General features: G+C 34.0%; 3 protein-coding genes across 4 annotated transcripts in view; 1 reads left to right on the plus strand and 2 right to left on the minus strand.

The window, feature by feature from the left end:
• Rh50 (Rhesus blood group-associated glycoprotein Rh50) overlaps positions 1-26,144 on the minus strand; it is a 199,476-nt gene that overhangs the window by 99,774 nt on the left and 73,558 nt on the right. The window lies entirely within an intron of this gene.
• Positions 1-26,144, plus strand: part of LOC148950506 (uncharacterized) — a 70,746-nt gene that overhangs the window by 35,022 nt on the left and 9,580 nt on the right. The window contains exons 8-9 of the mRNA XM_089092439.1: positions 787-943; positions 24,902-25,116. Coding sequence (XP_088948565.1) covers positions 787-943; positions 24,902-25,116 — 372 coding nt within the window. The remainder of the gene's footprint in view (positions 1-786; positions 944-24,901; positions 25,117-26,144) is intronic.
• On the minus strand, positions 8,970-17,238 carry LOC148950507 (uncharacterized). The gene is made up of 3 exons (XM_089091636.1): positions 17,089-17,238; positions 10,302-10,663; positions 8,970-9,218 (listed from the first exon to the last, which is right to left on the minus strand). The coding sequence occupies exons 2-3, from the start codon at positions 10,661-10,663 to the stop codon at positions 9,020-9,022; spliced, it is 561 nt and encodes a 186-aa protein (XP_088947762.1). The 5' UTR covers positions 17,089-17,238; the 3' UTR covers positions 8,970-9,019.

A 26,144-nucleotide genomic window follows, 5' to 3' on the forward strand; every position in this document is an offset into this window, starting at 1 on the left:
ATGTTTCTGTATATGAGGGGGGGGGGGGTCTGCCTCTTCCCCAACCCTTCCTCTTTACGTTAAAGTTTGACTTTGTCCAAATACTGTAACAACGACTGCTGTAACACAAGTGTCATTGAAATGGAATAAAAAGCTTTAACGTAGATAGCTAGCGCCAAGGAAGTGGCAGTCCCCCTCATTTACGAGATAATTTCTGTTCGTTTTAATTTTGCTCCTTACCTTCAGTTGAAAAAACTTGTTTGTTTTTAAAATATAATTACGCCCAGAGAGAATCTTTATGCTCGTGAGAGGTTGCTTTTTAATATTGAAATCAAACATAGAAAACATTTTCAGCTGTTTAAGGAGAGGGAATGAAAAACCTCGAGAGAAAAAGTTTAAGATAATGCGGCAGCTTTTTTAGTATTTTATTAAAGAATTGGAAGGTTTTTAGGATTTTAGTGCTTTCTTGCAACCGTGTTGGTACGCAATTTGTTCTTTCAGATACTAGTGATGGTCAAATTTGTCCTCGCGACTGACGGTGGGTTTATTCTAAACAATTGCCGGTAATATCGATTAATGGACGTACTATTTTTGAAGATTATGCTGCTTGATCTCTGAAACTTTTAGTAGAAGATCTGTGCACTATTGAAAAATCGTAAAAACTTATTTTATATTTTGTGCTATAAAAGTTCAGTGCTAGATAAAGATTTAAACCAAGGTATTGCTTTAGTCCTTGAACTGGCTAAGATTCTTGTGAATTTTGCGTTTATCAACACGTTTTAAACTAGAAATAACTTTTTTTTTCAGACATTGTGCAGGGTTATCAGCCAAGCAAATGCTTGTCAAAGACAACCTTGCTGAAGAAAACTTGGACCATTTAGAAAATCTTTACAAGTTGTGCAAGGAAGGTGGACTTGCACTTCCAGATTACACACATACTGTTACTCACAAAAGAACACAGCAAGTAAGATTTGTTTGAATCCTATTTAACGCATGTATTTATGTATATTTTATCAATGTATTTCTTTTTATTGATATTCAGTAAACATTTTTAGATTTTCAAGTTAGTCTGGTTTTCCCTGATCTAAGCTATTTCAGACGGGTTATAGGGATAGTCTTTTATCATCTAAAATAATTGGATTAATAATAAAATCAGCATCAATATTAACTTTTATTTATCCCATTGATCATTTTGTAATCCAAAGAGCAAGAGAAATGGAAAACAAAGGAAATTTTCTCTGGGAATTAAAGAACCATTGTCATTTAATGTTACCCTGAAAAATGGACAAGTTATTCGTAGAAGCTTTAACGAAAATATTGGTGATACTTATTTTTTAATTTAATTACACATTTTATATTTTTTAATATTAATAATCGCTTTATATTAATGTATTTATGATATTAAAAGCATATTTAGAAATATATTTGAAATATTAATATATTTTTTTTGATGTGTTGTTAATTTAATAGCAATTATTATTGCTAATATTTTCTATCATCTTATTTTTTAATTAAATTTAATTAATTATTCGTTTTTAGATTCACTTCACATTGGGCCAAAAATAAAAGAATTATTATATCAAAAGGACAATATAGGCATATTCATGTACATTTAATAAAATAAGCTATGCTCTATTTTTTCAGTATTAATAATTTGTTATATTAATGTATTTGTGATTTTAAAAGCATATTTAGAAATATGTGTAAAATATTTATATATATATTTTTTAATATGTTGTTAATTTAATATCAATTATTATTACTAATACTTAATATCATTTTATTTTTATTTTAATTTGATTAAATATTCCTTATTAGATTTGCTTCACATTGGACTGAAAAAAAAAAAGTTTGTCAAAAGGACAATATAGGCATATTCATGTACATTTAAAAAATAAGTTATGCTCTATTTTTTAATATTAATAATTTTTCATATTATTGTATTTGTGATATTAAAAGCATATTTAGAAATGTGTTTAAAATATCAATATATTTTTTTTATATGTTGTTAATTTAATATCAGTTATTACTAATATTTAATACCGTTTTATTTTTTTATTAAATTTAATTAATTATTTGTAGTTAGATTTGCTTCACATTGGGCCGAAGGTAAAAGAACCACTTTGTCAAGAGGACAATATAGGCATATTCATGTTCATTAAAAAAAAATAAAGTTATGCTCTGCATCATAGCCCAACTCTACATATTCTATGATTAATGAAAAAAGTTCAAAAACAAAAGAATAAGAAAATTTTCAAAAGAAGTTTCAGTTTTTAAAATTTCAGGTTGGATCGAATTAAACTTTGAAATTTGAATTCCAAAACTTAATAAATAAAAACTAAGTTTGATCTGAGCATTTCAAACTAAGTTGTTTCGGTAAGTATAACCTTAGTGTAGCCTAAACTACGTTTTTTTGGGTAACGCTTTTGGGCCATTTATCAGAAGGCATCTTTCGTGGAAAATTTTCCGAGTTGTTATTCTGAAAAATTTGAACGATCTTAGGATATATTTATATCCAACATAATCATGGTAATTGACTTCGTTTTTTCAAAATCAGTTTGTCAAGTGCAGTAGATAAATTTTTGGTTGTTTTTTTAATTTGTTTATTTACTTGAGATTATGAGATTGAATTCAGTTGGTTTCTTATTTGCAGCTATTTGTCTCCTTTCTTAAAAGAACAACATAAAAAAATTAGTTTTCTGTTCATAATTTGAACATTTATTGTATGTTCTTGCTCTGCTGGGATGGAGGGTTTAGGATGCTGAATCTCTCAGAAATGTAGATTTTTTTGTTTAGTTGTGTCAATTTTTCCATGTCTCGCAGGAAACTTGTTGCAAATCGCTTATCATAAGCTTAAGACAATGAATTATGAACTCTACATCAGTTAATAAGAGACTGTATTGAAATAAAGAATGAAAGCATATTAATCAGTTGAATACTAAGAAAGTAACAATTGCTAATGATAAAATTTGATAAAATAAAAATAAATGATACAATAATGATAAGTACTTGGCTACGATTGTAAGCAACTCTTTTTGGAATTCTAAGCTTAGATGGCCAAAAGTGAAATTTTGTGGGGGGGGGAGGCATAAGCTGTAAATCCAATTTCAGCCTAAAGGCTGTATCCTCCATTGGTCTATATTTATCTTAACATTTATATGTGCCTTTTAAAGGTATGCTGTCGACATTTTTAATGCAAAAAAAAAAATATTTTCCTAATAGGTTCCTACAAACTCATAGAAGGATCATGAAATAAGCGGTAGCAGAATTATCTAGTTCAAATCCACTTGTTAAGACATTACGTGAGTGAAAATGGGTATTTAAGTCTAGGGTTCTGAGACTAAAAACTTAAACTTTGGTTCTGGGGCCTCAAAGAGGGAAATTTATAGAACCACACATCACACTCAAAGAATTTTTACTCGGTGAATAAAGAGGTGCTGACAAAAATAGATACAAGTCCTATTGTATATAGTGAGTGATCTGCCCTAGGGGATAAAAGCAGAGGAATTGTATAATCTACCATTCACGGCGAAGAAACAGTCCGACCTCAACGCTCCCACAGCTTGGATGTTAATTTCGCCTTTTCAGTATGTGCTCTCAGAATATAGCCTACGTTTTCTTTTTGTAAAAAAAAAATGTTTAATGTTTAGTAATAGTAGGATAAAACAATTTTGAAAATGTTAGAAAAGAAGTTTATTTTAATTGCAGTGGGAAACTACGGATAGATATCCGTAATAAATATTTGAAGCTACCATTTATTCTGTATCAGGATAGTGGTTATTGGACATACAAGTATTGGTAGTTTCAGGCACTAAGATAATATAGTCTTTAATCTGGGAATAACGGTATAGCGTCCACAGTAATGAAAAAAATGAGAAAGATCTTCCAGACCTATTGTTGGCTCATAGGGTGTCAAATCAAGGTTTCAATGGCTGGGTCTTTCTTGCGGGGACAAGTAGCAATCCTGTTGCCCAACCATGCGGCAGCAGAGATAGATCCCTGTACTCACTATTGCCAAACAGAGGATCAATTTATTGAAATCCAAGTATATTGATAAGCAATACTGAAAGCATATAATAATGAAAATAATATGAATTAGAAAGTAGAATGGAAAAAAGGCAGCTAGAAAAGGATTAGGCTTTTTCTACTTGAAAGAAAGGGAGGGTGAACTTTTTTTTTTATAAGCGAAACGGTTGTTTTTAATGGAGGGGCTATTATTTATCCAGTGTGTCTAAACTCGCAATAGTAAAATTAAAAATAATTGCCGAAAGTTTTTGTTACTTCATTGTAAGTTCTGTGATAACGGAGAGGGCGGGGCTGTTACGCTTCAGTTTGTTTACACTCTTAATGATAGATTTTTATTAACTAGAAAACCTACGTAAATCGTTGAACCAATCGAAATTTTCTAGAAAACGCATAATTTTCTAGATCCAATTCAAAATTATATTATTTTCTAGATCTAATTCAAAATTTTCTAGATCCACAAAGAAAAAAAAAAATAAAATCCAATTTATTATTTTTTTTTTTTTTTTTTTTGTATGGGAAATAAGTGTTTAAAAGTTGCTTTTGATATGCTGTTTAGGGGGATTCGTCACATTAAAGCATCATCCTATCTCATCCATTATAAACTTTTTTAAGTTTGCATAGCTGAACTATCTAGAATTGATTGGACGGCCTTGCCATTACTTGAAGTGCTTCAATAGCAGATGCGAATAAATGATAAAAACCTGAAAGCCGACACCTGCCTCCCCGATGATCTTAGAAAAAACAATTCAGCTTCTCCTGTTTTGTGCTAGAGATATTGTAATTTAAAGTAAATTACTTTATTAGAAAGTGTCAATTGTTTTTTGTTTTTTTTTTCGAATGAACAGAGCATAATTTTATTCTCAAGGTTCAGGAAAGGACACTCCCTAAAAATATTCTAACATACCCGCTTGAAAAGTATTGAAAATGAGCTCAAAGTAAATATCATTTGAGTAATTTGACAGATTTGGGTGTTCCCTGTCGTGCCAGTCACTTTGATTGACAACTTTGCCAACACTGAATGGACATTATTTATGATGTATGCACATTGAATAGACAGGGATTCGCTTAAAAATTAGTAAGGGGTTATACGTTTTCTTTATTCTAAACTAGCCTCTTGTTGCCTCTTCAAATCATACGCTTAAGATTCTCTCTCAATTTTTTTTACCAAACTTGTTTTTGAATTCCCTGAGGTGGTAGCAAAATTTTTTTAATGGGCCCTTTGTGTTTGAGACGGCCGGCCGAGGCTGAGACTCGCATAAAGATTTGTAAGTTATCGAATCCCCTTATATTGATGAAATAGTGGCTTGCTAGCCTGAAAAGCTAAATTAAATCTGTGAGTGATTCTAGTGCATAAGCCACAAATGCATGTTGCCATTTCATTAGAGAGTTCAAATTTAGTTCCCAAAAGCCTACGAAGCCAACTGAGTTTTCAATGTGCTAGAACAATAGGGGAGAAGGAAAAAAGCTGCCGAAGTTGACTCTTGCTAATATGTATAGAAAACCAAGTGTCTGTGTTTTGTTTTTAGACCTTGGTCTGTGCTACAAAATTTTAGGTAAACAGAGGTATTAGCAATAAAGTTTAATGAGAATAGTTTGGATTCATGAAAATATAATTAGTCCGTAATATATTGTGGCAGGAATATGTATAATACTTTTATTTGGGATATTTTTCAATTTCTTCACATCACACGGGACCTGAAGGTCCTCGGTTGCTATATTCAGTTTTATTAAAAAGTCACACGGAAATGTGCTGTAATGATTGTATCTCTGTTGAAGGCATTTTTTGTTTCCCAAATCTTTTGAACTGGATGTTCATTTAGTGGAAACTATGGAACAGAGAACAAAGGAAACTTTTGTGTTTTTCTCTCAAGTCTGTGTATTTCTTCAAATATTAAAGTTAGCAAATGAATTGAAAAGTATTTGGTGATGCTTCTACAAGTCTCAACCTCCTTTTTCTGTCGTATACACAAGGACAAATCACTCTAGGACTCGTGAAGTCATGCCAGTCAATAAATGTACTGTTACTAAAATTAATAAGTCCTCACGGTCGTTTGAGAAATAATTCTTTAAGAGCCAGAAAAAAAAATAAATTTCTAATAGCCATAGGCTAAAAATCCTTCAAAATAAGCCCCATTCATGTTCTTTTCAATAGCTCGAATCTAAAAAAGGCTAAGGGGTAAATGTGTGCCTCAACAAGCAGTTAAAGCGGATTATGTGAATAGTCATGCAGGGGAGAGAAGGATTGAGTCAATTTATTCAAGAGGCAAAAATTCTAAGTCAAACGTACAATTTGACATAGATGCTGTCGGGTAAGATCAAATTGGAGGATGTCAATATTCGCCGAGGAATGTCAATATTCAAATGTGATAATAATAACATACATCGGCGAATGTTCGTATGTGAATTTTAACATTCACCGGTGAATATTGACTTTATTCAATCTCGGTCTTTACGGTAACATAGATATATTATTCAAATATATAAGGGATCAATCTAATGTATAAGGATATCGCAGTTATCCAAATGGATTATATTTCAAATGTTTATAGGGGAAATGATCGCGAGGGCGGAAGCCGAGACCAGGGAGTGTTTACATGAGGTTTAAGAGGAGCCCTAGATTCCATCATCTAAGGGGGATAAGGGAAGATATTTGCCCACCCCCTGGCATTGAAGAATTTTCTTGTTAATAATCTCTCGGAGAAGCTTGTGAGGATATGTAAACGTAGCCTAAAACCGAAATAACCGTTTGGAAACTGAATCCAAACCTTTAGTTTGTCCCTTATTCCTCAACTTAGTAAATGTAATTTTAACATCGATCTAATTTCATCATTACAGCGTGGAATCTATTCCTTTTATATCCTGTTATCCTAGTTATTATGAAAATTTGCTACAGCCTGCTTTAATTCGTACAAGCAAAAATAAACTTCGGAGATAAAATTTAAATTGCATCTTTGGTTCGCCCAAAAACGGAGTTTCCCTGCAAACTATATTGCGTAAATGTTATATTTTATTTTACATAATTTTTAATCGGCTATGATATTCACTGTGTTGCTTGAAATAGAAAGGGGAGATGGCGGAAAACTGTGTATAAGAAGAGGGTTAATTAGGATGAGACTTTTCTAGCAAATATTCGCTGCTAGATAAATTGTCAAGTATTTCCAAGATCCAACGACTTACATATGTGGTATTTTAAATTGATCCCCAACAAGTTGTTAGATATATGCAAATTATTCTGACCAAATTATGTCAATAAGTTTTTAAACAACTAGCATCATTCTTCAATAAGTAAAGCCCTAAATTTAAGAACTACTTAATTAACCCTGGCTGAAATTCAAATTGTCGTAAAAGGTAACCCCTCCCCTTCTCCATATTTGAGAATTAATACAAATTTGACGTTTTCTTGGCTTCTCATCGTTTTCTTTTTTAATACCACGTAATGCATCTGTCATCAGTTCATGGAGCTCTTGCTTAAATTAAATTTAAAAAAACACATTTTTTTCGACTGAAAGTAAGGAGCAACATTAAAACTTAAAACGAACAGAAATTGTTACGTATACGAGGGGGTTTGCCCCCTAGTCGATACCTCGCTCTTTACGCTGAAGTTCGAATTTTGTTCCAATTCTTTAAGAATGACTTCTAAATCACAAAGGCCGTTTAATTAGAATAGATAGCTCTTTGAAAGTACTAAAAATAACTTTAGCGTAAAGAGCGAGGTATTGACTAGGGGGCGACCCCCCTCATATACGTAATAATTTCTGCTCGTTTTAAGATTTAATGTTGCTCCTTACTTTCAGTAAAAAAAACTTTTTTTTTTTCTATTTTATTTAAAATCGTTTTTTAAATAATGCTGGGAAATCCCGCGCCTCCTTCATAGAAATATCCCTCCCCCAATGAAAAGATCCTTCATGGAAAGATCTTCCCATTTAACCCCCTCCTCTGACCCCCCTCCCACCAGAAAAAAAAACTCCTGAAAACGTCTGTATACTTCCCAATAACCAATAATATATGTAAACAATGGGCAAAGTTCATAACTTGCAGCCCTTCCCCCGGGGACTGTGGGGGACTAAGTCATCCTCAAAAACATATTCATTAGATTTTTGACTATTCTGAACAAAATGGCTATGTTGAAATTTTTATCGGGTGACTTTGGGGAAAAAATGAGTCTTATCAAACATCAAACATGGAAATTTGTTCAGAATAGTTTTGGACCCTTGAGTATATAAATAGGCTGTACTATATAATGACATAGTTATATGTATAATACCTTTATGTAGGATAGTTTTATTAATGCATACGTAGCTATTAGTTAGGTATGCATTAATAAAAATATCCTACATAAAAGTATTATACATATAATTATGTCATTATATAGTACAGCCTATTTATATACTCAAGGGTCCAAAACTATTCTGAACAAACTTGTTTAGATGTTTGATGTTTAGATGTTTAACATGTTAGATGTTTGATAAGTTTAGCTAATTTTTTAGTGCACAAAAAACGGTGTGCCAACACACACAGAGACATGTGATTTATGTAGATCTTAGCAACGGCCAGCTTTACCGGCTTTTTTGAATTAACAAGATATAATTCAACATAAAATTCAATAAATGATGGTGTGGCAAAAATTGTGTGGAAGAATTAAAAAGAAAATATGACAGAAAGTGAATAAAAATATCGTGAGTGCGCTAACATTAAGGATTTTGTCTCGAGTGCCTAGAATTTAACAGGTGTAATTAAGAATTCTACAAACATCTAGATTTTATGTATCGAAATAGCTCAAGGCTCTCGGATATGCATTTTCACACGAATTATTTTCGAAGAAATAACCCAGTCCACAAAATTAATAGAATTGCTGCCACCTCGGGTGTTTGCTAGAGGTATATGCTAGATTTTGATTAATAGGCTCCCATCGTGGTCTGCAACGCATATTATATGGTAGTTATTGACTAAAATGTACAAAGGAATCTATTGTCAATTTTTATTTAAATATAATAATTTAAAACAAATAATTAGATTAACAAGCATTAATGATATTGTTGCCAATTGGGGTGCAGTTGATCGTCAGCGACTTTGTTCCGGCAGTCGAAATTCGTGTTGACATGGCAGTTATTGTTCTCAATGTGGTGGTAATGATATTGAATAATCGGCCTTCCATCTCTGTGTCCTCGACCATGCGATCACTTTCCATTGATGAAACGATTTCGTCTCCAGACCTGTTTGATAAAGTATCATAAATCGTCTATTGTCTATACAGATAAAAAGTAATATCTAAAACTTTGAATTTCGCTGTGATGCATTTCATTCTCGGGAGAATCAATACCCTAGGATAGGGAACAAAGACCAACGACTATATCTGTCGGTTTTAATTAAATGTTAATTAAAATTAAACTGATTTTCTTCTTCTTTCAAATCCTAAATTGATTATTTAAGTCGGTAACTGCAATTTTCGATCTGATAATCCGGATCAGGAAATTGGAAGGTGTTGGAACATTCTAATGTTTTGGACTATGAATCCGTAAACAGCAAACTCTTAAGTTAGTTTCTATTGCTAACCAGCTACTGTCAAGCATAAAAGTCAGTTTTTGTTGCCCAGGGAAGGGAAGATTTCTGAAGCAAGGCACGACTAAAGTGACGCTTCCCAGAGCACCTATCCAACTTCTGAAATGTAGGTAACTTTTTTCAAGTCCAGTGGGCAAAGTCGGTTTTTTAGTTTTTGGTAAAGGACTATGAGTTAAACCCATCTATCGAATTCATTAACTTTTGTGGTTAATGTAACGGATGTTGCGTCTATAATGATGAGTCCCCCCCCCCCCCATGAAAAGGAAAACTAGTTCCAACGATCTAATTCACGATAGGCCTGCAGTTGAATCAGTGCGTCGAAAAACCTCGGGAGTTTTTTTTTCCGTGAATAAAATAAAGTGATATAATTTTTTTTTTTTTTTTTTTTTTTTTTTTTTTTTTTTTTTTTCTCACGCCTGACATGTAAAATAATTAGTTGTTGCTATTTATTTCTTGATAATAATTCTTATATTTTTGTGTGAAAAGAGATGTGAGAAAGCCTCACCAGGACTAATCTAAAGTATTGGAAAGTGGGTGTTGTTGATCCCACATGATGAGAGAGACTTCAAGGAGACAGATCAACTCCTTTCCAAGCTTAAATAAATCTTAAGAAAACAGATTTGTTACTTTTCCACAGGTAATTTTGGTAACTTGAGTTAAAAGTGAGGTATTATGTTATGTAAAATCCCCCTCCTATTAATTTTCGGAAACCTACTATTTAGTAAAATGTGACTAACCCATCAGCTTCTTCAGAGCTGTTTAGTTCTGGCAGTTTGGATGTCTCTATTGCAGTTGCAGCAAGAGGGGATTCTTCAAGTAAAGATCTTAGTTGTTCGTCAACTGGATCTTCGAAGGCCCAACGTCTTCTTCTACAGTTTCCAGGCGCAGCGACATTAGTAGTTACAGTTAGTAAAGTGCCAGTGGTGAGAGAAATCAATGGTCGGACGGTAAAGCAGAATGGTGTTGTGGTAACAGTAGTTGTTGCTGAGAAAATTGATATACCGGTGACGGTTTTCAATGGAAGGGAAGGAAAAATAAATCGTGCTTCTTTTGTGTAGGCAGCTACGATGAAAAGAGTCAAACAGAATAACTTGAGCATCTGGAAAAAAATACACCATTAATGAACAATGAAGGTGATTTATGTTAATGCAATTACACCCAGCTAAGAAAGGGCTACATAATTGCAAAATTATTTGCTTTTTGTGATATTGCTATGTGTCATACAACATTTGTGACATTTTAACTGTGAAGAGTACGATCGACTAGTGGTAAATGTCTTATCTGCCTCGGTGCCTGAGGTAGTATCTATTGTAGGTATGCTCAAATTACACCTTGACTGGGCATATCAAATTCTTTATCTCTTAATATGGCCAATAAGTAGGTCTTTAAATATGAATAGATCAAATACATCCTACTATATTAAGATCTTTTTTCCCTGAGGGTCTAGATAATGCGCACTCTTGTTTAGACCAGGAAGGTGGATTTTCCTGATGAACTATTTTCCACGAAACTGAAATCATAAAGAGGCTTATGTGGACTAAAATAAGGAACATTCATGGCAGATCGGCCTAATGCCAACGAATTTGGTCAGTTAAGCTCCAATTTTGCTAGCTGGTTTCTCAAGATCTGCCTGGAAGATACACTACGAATTTTTGGCTAGCCGACTTTTCCAATATGACATCAATAGCATTGTACTGCAGTTATACTATAAGTGAACATATGACATTCAAGGACACTGCTATTAAAATTTTATGGGTGAAGAGGCATTTTCCCAATGAATAGATTCAATGACGGTAGTAAATTAGAGCACTTTGTATTTGTTATTATTTAGTAGGTTTGGTAATTCTCTATTAAAATGAACACGACTTGGTTTTAAATAGATCTGAAGGGGAAAAGGGGGAGGGGGCGAACACACATCAGCCTGGGCCCCGCAGTGAAGTTTTTGCTATTTTTATTTTCCCAAGGAAGCTCCCCCCCCCCCTCCTTCTAAGTCCCTCTTTGGTGAAGCTCTATTGGTCACACTTAAATAAAGTTATTTCAAGTTTTGGTGTGGTTTAATTGAGAGCAACTGACACTCGATTAATTATATTGATAGAGTCGTTTTTTTGTCAGATGATTATTTTCTTGATTTTAGGTATATATGTTTTATTCCAATGTTGAGGGCCGATTTGTTTCATCGAGTCAAATTAAGAAAACCTTCTCCGCCCATATTCGTCAGCTGAAGACTACTAAAATGTCACAATCTGTCATTTAAAAATATTTATGATTGACTTCGTTAAAGCTATTTACTAAGTTCTATCCTTGCGTTGATACAAAATCAGAAGAAGAAAAAACACAATAAAAATGTCTTATAAATGAATTCCAAATTAAAAAATTGAGGATGTCCAAAATAAAATTACATTTAACTCCACTTGGGTCAAGTTTAAGCTTCCATCAAACTATCCTAGCCGATCCCTCGGAACTGTCCAAATCCTCTTTAAATGTCCTAGACATAGTAAAGTCCCGTAAACCCTTATTAAAATCCTTATCTACGTATATTTTTCCTTGGAGATTTTTTAGGACAGAATTACTCAGGATGTGTGAAACTCATAAAAAGTAGTAAATTGATTTTCTAAATTAAAGTAAATGATTTAGTGGTTAAATTGTACTCAAGAGAACAAGATGAGCTTTAAATTAACATCTATTTTATATGATTCGATAAAAATAAGTATGTTTGTCGTCATGCTAACTTCGGAAAGATATATTTAACCCGGTTCTAGGCTTTCACCCCTCTCCCCCCAAGAATTCCCCCTGCGGAAAATTTTCCCTGGAAATTTGCCACCCAGCCCCTACTCCCCGCAGAAAATCTCCCAGCTGACAATCGCCCCCCCCCCCTTAACTGTAGAAGGGTTGTCCTATGATGGAGGTGCACAAAGATAATAGGCTGGTACCAAAAAGCACGAGTAACTACTTCCCGTATACTCGGTCCGGTAAAAACATCTACAGTAGCCTACATGATACAGGTCACCCCCTTCGATCGAAAATGTGTCCACATAATCGCAGATCAGAAGGGTTTTCTTGTCTGAAGTACCTTTATGGGTCATGTTATTTATTTATTTTTAATTTAATTTAAATAACTTTGAGTCAAGCTCCCAGGCAGGATCAAGTAATTTTCGAAAGAACAGAACTCCTTGTTCCAAATAAACACACAATAGTTTAAGTAAAGAACGTTTTCGAAAAGTCATCAAGGCCCATTCACGGAAAAGTATTGGATATCGTCCAATTGAAGTACATTAAAGATTCTGAATCTGAATTACCTTTAAGAGGAATTTTTATTATTATTATTTTATTTAGTTTAAATAGCATGAAGTCAAACCCCAAATCAAAATCATACAAATTTAAAACGGACAGAACCTTATTCCAAATGAGCAAGCAACAGTTTAAGTAAAGAAAGTTCAAAAAGTCATCAAACTCTGTTCATAAAAAAAAGTATTGGATATCATGCCGAAATAAGAGAGCTATCTGCTAACATTAAATGAAATGACTTTCAAAAATGGTAAGGGGACCTGGTGGTCATATGTTGGCAAAATACTCGAAATCCAAATATTAGGGTCTACATGCGTTGTCTTGGAGGAGGGAGTGCAGAGGCTAACTGAGTGACAACAGTACTCGTGTAGCCCTGTAGGCGCTTCAGGGTTTTAAAGAACTTCCAGAAGGCTGGATGGTGGCTGTTAACGGTGGAGTGCCAGCTCTCCGCTGAGGTGTTAGTTTATAGGGGGCTCTGGACGCATCGATTCCAGGTCAGAAGAAAATTGCGGTGGGGTGAGGTTGACCCTTTCTTTTTTCACTTCTTAGACAACTTATAAAGGTGTCCTCAAAATAATTTGTTAACTTGGTGAGATCACTGTGAAGCTACTTCTGAAGATCCTTGAAAGCTGATACACTGCTGTTAATTGGAAGAAATGCAAGAGATGGTATCATTCGAACCTGATGAGAAAACTCAGGATTTCTTCTAGGAGACGACTGTGTGTGGCCTGGGATTTACTAGGGAGAAGGGTGAAAAGCCAAGGGACGGTTTTACTATTAAGAAGAGCGTTGATGGCGTATAGCTCATAATACAACACTGGGGAAAATTCTAAAGGCCTCATCTACAAACCAGTGATTGGACCTGCAGAGGATGTCCACGTTTCCGTGGGTTTCAGATATCAGCAATCGTCGGGAATCCCCTACACCGCTGTCAAAAAGTAGGAAATTCTTCTCAGTGTCAAGTTTTCGCAGATGGTCAGAATACCAATGTCAGCCTTAGAAGATGGTAGACAATTGGAGTGCTAATAGACTGCCTAACGGCTTCATTTTTTCGACTGAGGGACGGGGCAATGAGGATCTTGGCGACTGCTAGGTCAGTCAAGCCTCCCACAATAGTCGAAACAATGTGGGAAGAAGCGTCTGAAGTTTGTTTTGTCTGTCTTGTAATTACTTGGAGCATAATAAGGACCTCTACAGCCTCTGGATTAGGGGGGGGGAGGATCATGTAATTCCCCTAGTGCATTATCCGTAAGTACCTTTCAATTTTGCTCTACAGTGATCCTTATTACTTTCAGGAAGGTGGCACCTAACACATTTAAAACTCACTATCAGCTAAATCCTTCTGCTTTTACAAAGATGAAGTGCTTGTAAATTAGATTTTTCTGCCCCGTTCTTATTCAACCCACTTAAGATCTGACATCTCTAGTAACAGTGGTCTGAACCTTTGGAACCCTCAAAAGCATAATAATTTAAAACACTTCAGTGATGAAATAACGACTCGCCCTTCTTAGTCCCAGCCTGTTAGCTCTGTGCACTTTCATCATAGGGTAACCCTTCTGCAACTGCCACTAAGTTCACATTTCCAAATTATTTTAATTAAACTTTATCTTACCCCCCTGTGATAACTTAACATCCAAAAGGCGACACAGAGAAAGAAATAAAAATGTAAAAATAAATAATGTAGGATATTCTGTATTTTGGAATATAGGTAGAATATTCCAAAATCTCTTTTTTTTCATTACTTTATTTGTCATACTTTACCTTTGGCTGCTCAGTTTTGTATTTGAGAGGGGGGAGGACTAGCCGGTTAGCATCTAGCATCATGATAAAGTTCTATTTATATTTGCAGAGTTAAATGAATGAAACTTCGCGAATGTTGACGGATCCTAAATTATGCCCTAGAAAGATCTTTGGAACTATCTATCCCTTCCCCTCCAGAGGACACTGACCTTTGATGACCTTGAATAAACTTGTTGTCTAAAAGTAAAACTTCCATGAATAGAGCTAAAACACAAATTAGGCCCCAAAAAATAGATTTGAGCCTCATAACTGATAAGTCCTGATCTATAAGCTTATAATAAAAAATTAAAAGACTGTCTAATTTAAAGAAATTCTAACATGGAGGGAAAATTTTTTCGGTAACACTGTTCTGTGGGAACTTCTGAAGGAAACGCTAGAATTAAGAGTGGCGCCATTCGATTCTTTAATCAATACTTTTTTCCAAATATATTGTTGGCTATCGTGACAATTCTACCACTCTATTGGGACTAGTTATGGCACTAGGTTATATATAAAAAAACAAAATCAAGAAAAAATATCAAGGTTGCAGCGATAACCGTAACCTAATAAAGAGCGAGCCACGACCCATAGTAACCTAAAGTTTAAAAATGTGTTGTTTTTTTTTAACTGTCTAGTTTAAAAAAATGGCTATTTTTAGTTGATTTAGGAATTGCAACTTTTATTTCGACTAACTGTAACTGTAGTGTTATTTTGAAAAGAAATTTAAAGGAATTTTAAAAAAGCTTGGGAACCCTTCAAAAATGGTGTCGGATCAAAATGAAAAGCCCACTATATGAATCGCCATTGTTGCAAACTCAATGCTGAAAATTCAGCCCACTACATTGAATAACAAGGAAAATAACTTGTTTGCAGGGTAGCAGTGAAGCGTCCTCGTTTTTCCTCTTTTTTTTTTATCACCACTAGCAGCGCACTGGAATACCACAAGGAGCTGTTTAAATACTCATTTGAAAGCTAATTTAAATACAGAATCGTAAGTTCAATTTGGTAACGAAATCATAAGGTCCCAGATGGCAACCAAAAAGTTCACTTTGGGTTCTACTTCTGGAATGAAAAAGGTAGGAAGAATGTAAAAGGCACCGTCGCAGTATCCATGGTTGAAAACTTTTAACCCGAGTTTGAAAATTCCCCCTCATGTATACTCTCCCTCGCATCCCCTAGTAAGTTTTATAGATCGTGGATTGACTAGAGAAGGTAGCAGGCTACTACGACATCGCAGAGAATTGTTTAATGGTTCATGTTATAGCTCTGGATCATATAACAGCAGTAAATTTTAGTATATGCTACAATTTTAATTCTGTCGGAACCTTAAATAATATCAGTTTTCAGTAAAGCGCTAGCTTTTCGGAATTCTTCAAAGATGGGGAAATATAAGGAGTCAGTTTCTTTTTACTAGTATTGCTGATGCATGTTGCATAAATTGAGAAGGAATAATTTTTTGTTTGTTTTAAGTTTCATCTTCGCTCTACTTCCATCAGAAGAACTTTGTTTCTTCTTTAATTCATATTTTTTTTTAAATCAGTGTTTCCAAGATAGCGAAAGGCCCCTAGTCTTGAATTTTGCCCTTAAAACTATGATTAAAAAATTCTTATTTCATTAGATTCATATGATTTCCTATTTGCCAGATTTCTAGAGCCGCTTCCAGTTAAACTGTGTTCCACCCCCTCCCAGATGTCTGGGTATAGTCTTAGGCTATGCGCAAGTCTGCTGATATGTTAGGTTTCTTTTCAATTTGGCATAATGAAGCAACTATTGATAGAAAATAGTATAAACAAAATTATAAAAGCCAATAAAATAAGCAAACTTTTGTATAACTTAGGGGTATACCCAGGTATTGAAGGGAGGCTGCCAGTGGGGGATCCAGGGGTGCGCTCCCCCCCCCCCCCCTTCTGTATAGTCTAAATAAGTGAAAATGACCCAATTAACTCAAGTTTGCGCTAATTGAGATTACCCCTTACGCAGGTTTGTGGGCTAACCCTATTTTGTGCCCCTCTTAATTTTTTTATCGGATAAACCTATTTTGCCCCCCCCCCCCTTAAAAAAATCCTGGATCCGCCCCTGGAGTCTGCTGCGTAGTTGAACTGGAAGGGAATCAGGAAATTCTTTTATTAAGAATTTCAGGAATGCAATGAAGTATAATGTTTAAATCAGAAGAGGGCATAAAATTGACGGATAAAAAATCAGAAATTGCTTCTTTAAGTTATGCTAAAATCCTCTGCCTCCAGATGCAGAGAATTTTCAACTTGAATTTTCTTTAAGATGCCATCTAAGGTAGTTAGGAAGACTAGGTAGTTAGGAAGCTCTAGAACGAAATTTTATAGGATATCTTTAAGAATTTCCAAGTTAAATAACAATAAAATCCTCAAAGAATTTTGATAAATCCTATGCGTCTGAATTCAGCATTAAACCTTTGGCTAAATCAAGATTAAGTTTTATTCTTACCTTTTATCGATGTTTCCACAAACAGAAATCGCGCTTCCACCGACACTTGATGAACACTATTCGGATCTTCCAGTGGTCTTTGCTTTTATGCACAACAATTGATAGCACGGGGTAACTGGGGCAGCATTCTGGATTTATATAGTATATGACATACTACCCAGATTATTAACCCTCTTACTGATCTGGGTTAAAAATTATTTCGCGGTACACATAGCAGCGTTCCTTAAGATATGTAATTAAGTAAACAAGAACTTGACAGTTTCATTGCTTACACAACTCAAATATTTCTTTATGGGAGAATATTTTAATAGGATTCAATGTTTCTTTATTGGCATACAAGATGAGACTGCACAACATCCGTATAATTCACCAAGGGGGGGGGGATTTAGCAAGTATGTTGTCCAAAATAAAAATGCATTATATATAATTTTATTGGCTATATTGAAAAAATATGTGTGTAATTGTACGTTTCATCCCCCCCCCTCCCAAATTTTCTAAAAATCATATTGTTATATGAACTTTATTTCATGACGAACGGCATAAAATAACTTTGGAATAGTTGCACACACCCCCCCCCTCCTACTCTCGGAATTTGAAAGTTGGCTACTCTCTGAAATGCTTCCAAGCTTGAGTCAATTGAGAAGGAAAATATATTGCTGCCTGGGATCATAAAGTGTTTTAGGTAAATGTCCAAATATGGCATAATGATAATTAACTAATGAATCGGGGAACTGGTACAATAAGAATCGTGGTGTATTCAAGCAAATTTAAGCATTGATGAATGCTTATTTTCGTTCTTGTAGTAGGCTATACCGAAGGCCTCTTTGGCCTGTCATCTTTATACAGATATATATGTATATATACTTGTATAAAGGTGACAGGACTTCGGTATAGCCTACTACAAGAACGAAAATAATTTAAGGTATATAAGGATTTTACGTAATATATATATATATATATATATAACCTTTAATATGCAATTTTTTAAGTATCTAAAAACTCAAGAAAACGAATATTTTAGTAACTGGAAAGTTTATTAAAAACATTTGAAAATAAGAGACAGATTTAAAAGATGAATCATTGGTCTCAGAAGCAGCAGCGTAAGTAGGTATTTCAGGGTGGGGGGGGGGATGATGGTTTTGGCACCCCCTCTCCTCGGCGATTATCCCCCAGGATTAAAAGATAGTCTCCAATGTGTTCAATATATTTGGTTTTAATTCAAGGAGAGGTGGTTAAGGGTCTTTTTGATTTCCGTAGGTAAGTCACCTTTATATAAGTATATATATACACACACACAAACATATATATATATATATATATATATATATATATATATATATATATATATATATATATATATATATATATGTGTGTGTGTGTGTATACTTGTATATATATATATATATATATATATATATATATATATATATATATATATATATATATATATATATATATATATAGAAACTCAAGAAAACGAATATATTAGTTACTGGAAAGTTTATTAAAGGGTTTTGAAAATAAGAGACTGATTTAAATAACGATTCATTGGTCTCACCAGCAGCAGCGTAGGTAGGTACTTCAGTGCTGGTGGAAAATGGCGGTTTTTGCACCCTCTCTCCTTAACGACTATCGCCCACGATTAAAAGATAGTCTCCATTGTGTTGGATAAATTTGGTTCTAGAGTGCTGGGGGGATATGTAGATTTAATTCAAGTAGAGGTGGTTAAGGGTCTTTTGGATTTCACTCCTCGCTCCTCAAGTTTAAAATATCGTAAGGACACAAATTTTCAAGCAGTTGAAAAAAATAAATAACATCATTACTACCATGACTGACAAAGGTAATGAATCTGTTATGGTAAAGGTATAGAATAGCGACTCTAAAAGAAAATATCTGAATAAAACAAAAGTAGTGCCATTAGACTCCTTGTTTTTGGTCTTTTTCAACATAGTAGTTGTTACCCTGACAATAACCCCCCCCCCTGATGGACTCATCAGGGGAGTTTCTAGGCGGTGCCCCCTAATAATATACACACCCTAATTATATATTTCACTATTGTTGTTTCCATCTTTTGATATGTTATATAAGGGATATCTGCGGTGTAGACTCGAATATATCCAGTTTAACCTGAGTGATTGTGTTGAATATTAGATACAATTAATATTTTGAATTAATTTAAGATATGCAAGATAATGGGGGGAAACGTGATAATCTGATTAATATAAATATGCTGCATATTATAAATTAAGAATTTCATTGTTTTAGTGTTTTCTTTGAGTTGGATATATTTCCTAAGTATATGTGTGGGACCAACAGGGGGTTGAGGGTGAGTTATTACAAACGCGACTTCAACCATAAAAGAGCATAAAATTAGCAATATAAAAATATCTCACTTTTGTTTTTGCATATCTCTTTCTGGAGAGTCGTTATTCTCCGCCTTTACCTCCGTTATCAAACAGTTCGTGGTAACGAACTGTAACGAAGGATCGACCCCATTCAATAGTTACCGAAAGCCTAAAAAACGTAATTCTTATATCCATAAACACATCAAAAGAATCAAATTTTTATGCTGATTTGAAATAAATAAGTTTCATCAAGTTTAGTTTTACCCATCAAAAGTTACGCGCCTGAGAAAATTTGCCTTATTTTCGAAAAAAGGGGAAAGCAACCCCTAAACGTCATAGAACTTTAATGAAAATCACACCATCAGATTCAGGTATTAGTGAACCCTACTATAGAAGTTTCAAGCTCCTATCTGCAAAAATATGGACTTTTGTATTTTTTGCCAGAATCACTTATTTGTCTCTGTATTTTTCTGCCAGTTCACGGATGCGTGTTTATTTGTTTGTTTGTTTACCCCCAGGGGTAATCGTGTTGATTTAGTAGTCCTAGAATATCATGAGAGGGCTCATTTGAACGGAAATTAAAAGTTCTAGCGCTCTTTTTAAGTGATTAAAAAATTGGAGGGCAACTTGGCCCCCTTCCGTGCTCATTTTTTCCCAAAGTCACCCAATCGAAATTTTGAGATTACTATTTTGTTCAGTATAGTCGACAATCTAATAAATATGTCTTTGAGGATGCCTTAATTGCCCACAGTTCCCGGGGGAAGGGCTGCAAGTTATGAACTTTGCCCATTGTTTACAGATAGTATTGGTTAATGAGAAGTATACAGACGTTTTCAAGAGGGATTCTTTCGGGGGGGGGGGGTCGGAGGAGGGGGTTACGGGGAGGATGTTTCCTTCGGGGAAGGGATATTTCTATGAGGGGGGCGCTGAATTTCCCAGCTTAATTTTAAAAACGATCAGAAATTAAATAAAAAAAACAATTTTTTTCAACTGAAAGTAAGGAGCAACATTAAAACGAACAGAAATTATTACGTATATGAGGGGGTTTTCCCCCTCGTCAATACCTCGCTCTTTACGCTAAAGTTTTTTTTTGTACTTTCAAAAGAGCTATCTATACTAATTAACCGGCATTTGTGATTCAGGGGTTGGTGATTCGAACGAAATTCGAACTTAAGCGTAAAGAGCGAGGTATTGACTAGGGAACGAACTCCCTAATATACTTAATAAAAACATAAGAAAATAGAAATTCATTACGTAAGTTAATTCGTAAGTTATGTCAGAACAAAATTTCGAGAAAGCCTATTAGCCAAAAAAAGTAAAATTATATTCATGTATGGTGAGCCAAAATCAAAGCTGCATTAATTCAAAAACGTTCAGAAATTAAAAAAAAAAAAGTTTTTCTTAACTGAAAGTAAGGAGCAACATTAAAACTTAAAACGAACAGAAATTATTCCGTATATGAAAGGGGCTGTCCCCTCCTCAAAGCCTCGCTCTTTACGCTACAGTTTGACTCTGTCTCACAAATTTATTTTTAAAAACAATAAAAAAATTCAGCGTAAAGAGCGAGGCGTTGAGAAGGGGACAGCCCCTTTCATATACGGAATAATTTCTCTTCATTTTAAGTTTTGATGTCGCTCCTTACTTTCAGTTTAAAAAACTTGTTTTTTTATTTAATTTTTAATAAAGTCACATATAAGCTATGGGCATAAAAGCTATTGGCGTTGTCCGACACTTACATTTTGGAACTCATAAATTTTGATTCCCTTCAACAAATTCATATAGGAAATACAAAATGCACTAGGAAATTTGAAAGGTAAAAGACTTGTTACTCCAAAGATGCGTAAAATATTTCATCCTAAATGGCTGCTCTACTCCTAAACTTTTTAGCTGTCAAACGAAGATGGAGTTCCTCTATGCCCCACTGTGACTTCTTATACCACTACAGCAGCCAGATTGGGAAACGGTTCGGCACAATTTTTATCCCCATATGTCTTGGCAAAAATCATATCTTAAAATTTATTTGATTTCTTTTTCAAAAGTCGAAAACACCCTGGCATAAAAAAAAACATGATTTTGGCTATTCCCGATGCTACCTCTTGTCATTCTACAAAGTACAAACTTGCTCCTAAAAAAAAAGAAAAAAAAATTGCTCCATATCAACACCATAATGCGGCTTTTCTGTATTTTTAATATATTCTTTGTTTATATACGAGAACTAATTTTTCACCCAAACTATTGCTTTGCCAATTGGCTTAAAAGCATAAAAAAGTATAAATTAAGCTTCCCAGCAGCAGAGTAAGTAATGATGCACGATGGTGCATTCGTTCTGGAAATCAGGTGATCGATAGGATGGACTACCATGATCGGTTAATATTAACATTTATCTAACTAATTGATTTAACTAAAGTGATTCACTTGTTTTTTCATGAAATTATGTTTAATGATAGCAGGAGCTTTGTTGTCGGCGATATTAAATGGTATTAGTTCTCTTTTCGTATTTACATAAAATTTTTCAAACCCACTGCTACTACTAAAAACACTGCAGCACCAAGCCACCTGACGCCAACATAGCTGCCATGTTTTAATTCGTTTAAACATGTAAGTAAAACGTATTTAATTATCAAAGAACCTTATTGTAAAAGTCGTGCTGGCTTGAGCCGCGAAGAAGACTAAGTCACACAAAATTTCCATCCATATGAACAATAATACCCCTCCCCGTCCACTTGAAATTCTATAGTAAAAATATTATTAAGAATTTGTTCTACGAAACCTCTGTTCGTTGAACATTTTGACTAAATATTCCAATTTTTTCCAGAATTTTGAATACAATCAACATTTTAATTCTTTAACAGAACTAAAAAAAAAACACGATGCTACCTATAAATTTGCAATTATATATTGATATGTACAATTTAGCAGTATGGGATTGGGGTTTATGTGGCCGGTAGCCCACAGCGAATTTTGATTAGGCCTGAGCATAATTTGAAAAAGTATCCGAAATTATATTTAAATAATTAAAGTAAGGAGCGACAGTAAAACTTGGACGAAGAGAAATAATCCCGTATATGAAGAGGACTGCCCTCTTCTCTGTATTCTAAATCCTCGCTCTGTATTCTAAAGTTGGCGTTTTGTTCAAATTCTTTAGGAACGACTGCTGAAACACAAGGGCCGTTGATTTGGAAAAAGAAGCTTTTTTAAAGCACTAAAAAACGTCAGCGTTACATGTGAGGGGTTTAAGAGGAAGCAGGCCCCCCTTTATATGGGATAATTACTCTTCGTTTGAAGTTTTAATGTCGGTTTTTACTTAAGAGTTGAAAAAAACAACAGTTTTTTTTATTGAATCTCTTTAAGTTCAATGAATTTACAAATAGACTCTTATGTTATTGAATAAAACAAACAAGTTTCGTCACTTAATGTCATTTAATTTTGTCACATCTAAAAATGAATCTTGAATCACAAGAGACCTTTATTTAGTTTAATGAGCTTTTTTAAAAGTTCTAAAAACTTGAAAAAACTTGTTTTTTTTTATTTAATTTCTGATCATTTTTAAAATAGTGCCAGGAAATCCTGCTCTCCCTCCATGGAAAATCGCTTCCCCACAAAAAAATTCCTTCGTGGAAAGATCCTCCCACGTAACGCCCCCGCTGCAAAATTCCCCTTCCCTCGAAAAGTATATATATATATATATATATATATATATATATATATATATATATATATATATATATATATATATATATATACATTCAAATAGCCAATATTATATGTAAATAATGAGCATAGTTCATAGCTTCTACTCATTCTCCCAGGGGCTCTGGAGGGTCAAGTCTTTCTCAAAGACTTTGCTATTAGGTCTTTTGACTATGCTGAACAAAATGGCTGTCTTAAAATTTTTTCGGAAGACTTTGGGAAAAATGGGCGTGGAAGGGCGGCAAGATGCATACAACATTTTTGGACACTTAAAAAGGTTACTAGAATTTTTATTCTCGATCAAATGAACCCCTCCCTCCCCCACATTTTCTAGGATAACTGTTTCGATACGATCACCCCTGGGAAAAATCACACATAAACCCGCATCCATGATCTTGCTTCTGGCGAAAAATGCAAAATTCCACATTTTGTATTTAGGAGCTTGAAACCTCTACAGTCTACAGTAAGGTTCTCTGATTGCTGAATATGTTGGTATGATTTTCATTAAGATCATTTTATGTTTTGGGGGAGTTTCGCTCCTTTTTCAAAAATTGAGCAAATTTTCTCAGGCTCGTAGCTTTTGATAGGTAACATTAAACTTAATGAATTTTATATGCTCTGAATAAGCATCAAAATTCAACTCTTTTGATGTATCCATTCCTACCAAGGCTCTGTTTCTTAGAGTTTGGGTTACTATTTGAGCCACATCGCTCCTTACTTACAGTTTGATTATGTCTCTACTAATAGTGTGCAGATTTGCTCAGACATCTTTCAGTTATCATAATTACCCAACTTCCAGTTCTTGTAGTGAGCAGTTTATAATCGGCTTCCCTACAACAAGAGTAAGTTTCTCCATTCAAAACACTGGCCCGAACGTTTACGCATTACACTGAAGATCCTGACCTTGAATTATGATTTTAGATCCATCTGCAATCTAATAAATAGCCAACGACGGCCCATACTATCCTAAACCTAAGAAACGGGTTTTCTAAGAAACTGAGTTTCCAAATATCTGTTTTTAAATAGGATACTGTAGATTCACAACTGATTTCAGTTTGCTATACTAGTTCAAATTTCGTATTGATTCTTAAAGAAAACTGTCTACAATTTATAGAATTTTTATATGAAAAGAACTATGTTCTTTTTTAAAATATGTCTTTGACAGTTAAGGTATAATCTAGAGATCTTATTACAGAAAGGTTTTGCTCGGAAATTTCATTAAGAATCCCACTTAATAATTAGAACATGCTGCTACCGTTAACTCGTAGCGGTGTCGAGGTCCCAGTTCTATGTCAGACCGTCTTCTCCCAATTTCACCCTGCTCAAATGTCTGATTAAGCCACCTCCCAAGAAGTCATCAAAGCTTCTAATAACCTATTATCTCATGTTCCTTGATCAGGTGATCGAGCTTATCTCCTTACATTTGTGGCTTATCCCTTATACACGATGTGTATGGAATCATGTCCTTGGCACAAAGTCATGTACAACAAAAAACTGATGATATCTTTGAATAGCAATAGCATGGGATACCATCGTCCCCTTTCACTTGCACTTACTGAAAGTCCCCCAAGAAACTTTCCTTGCAGGGTAGCAACCATTTTTGGCGGCATTTTACTTCTGAACGTTATGAGATATTTTCTACTCTTTGAATGCCCTTAGTGCTCATACCGCCGTACCGCTGGTTGCTAAACTGACTATTAAACAGTTTCAAATTATTTTGTGAATATCTGTAGTAAGGTGAATAGAGAATACGTAAGAAAATATTTGTCATTTTGCAGGCATATCGAGATTTCTTGAAGAGAGAGGATTACACGATCGTCTTTATATCGTTTGTCGTCAACCCAAACAAGTTTTTTGTGACAAGGACTGATAAATCACAATTTCTTGAAAATTTAGAAAAAGAGCTTCAACACTCCGTACTAAACCCGTTGAAGAAAGTCTATAATGGACTATATTGCCTCGCTAAATTTTATCAAGATGGTAATCTGTACCGGTAAGAGTTTATATTTTTGTGTTTTTTCCCTTTTTGTAATTAATTAACAAATATTATTAATGTCAAAATTATATATATATATATATATATATATATATATATATATATATATATATATATACAAATTTACAAATTACACAAATTTATATATGTATATACGAGCTTTTTTAAGCTCGTACATATAACTGATACATTTTCACAGTTTTGTTATAATCTACTTCTGCTAAGTGTTTAGACTGTTCAGTTCGAACTTCCACCCCCATCAGCTGGCATAATCATGGATCTTAAAGATGATTAATTTAAAAAAACTTTTTGCTCAAAATAAGTTTTTCAAAGAAACATAAAGAATTCCATTAAGCAAAAAATGAGCAAAAATAAAATCAAATAATCTACCAAGCATGAAATTACCACAAATCATCATTGATAAATAAATGAAACCCAAAACGAACAGAAATTGCAATAAATAAACGAGTCAAACTCAAAACGAGCAGAAATTAACATAGGTTGGGCTCAAAACCCCTATGCCTTCCCAAGGCCAGAAAATAATTTGCACTTTACTGAATAAAATATAAATGTTTTTACTTTTATAACTTTAATAAATCAAATAATTGTAACATTTTAATTTCTAAATATCGGTATATGTATATTAAACTGACAATGCACATTCATTAGTATTTTTTTCAGTAAAGTGCAAATTATGTTCTGGCACCCAATTATTTCACACCCACGTTCACAATGAAGCTCTAAATGAGCTACCCCTAGCCCTTGCTTTACAGTAAAAGATCTGAAACAGTTATATATTTTTAAATATTAGCCTTAATCTCTTGATCTTCCCATCTTTCCACTGCCTATCGCCATTAATATATATATATATTTTTTTTTTTTTTTTTTTTTTTTTTTTTTTTTTTTTTTTTTTAATGATGATGAAGCATTATTTGAAGCATTTTTTTTATACTTGTTCACAACTTGCGTGGATATTCCTTAGTTTAGTTTATTGTGTATATTTATTGAGCTCTTAGGAGCTAAGC

Source organism: Artemia sp. Qi Xiang Cuo, chromosome 7 (genome assembly GCF_049724085.1).
Source record: "Artemia sp. Qi Xiang Cuo chromosome 7, ASM4972408v1, whole genome shotgun sequence".
In the NCBI taxonomy this organism is placed as follows: Eukaryota; Metazoa; Arthropoda; class Branchiopoda; order Anostraca; family Artemiidae; genus Artemia; species Artemia sp. Qi Xiang Cuo.

Bases quoted from the DNA above. Each gene is read 5' to 3' on its own strand.
- LOC148950507 (XM_089091636.1), bottom strand. From the start codon at position 10,663: ATGCTCAAGTTATTCTGTTTGACTCTTTTCATCGTAGCTGCCTACACA. The intron at 9,219-10,301 runs GTTAGTCACATT...TTTATCAAACAG, and splicing joins AGCTCTGAAGAAGCTGATGG to GTCTGGAGACGAAATCGTTT.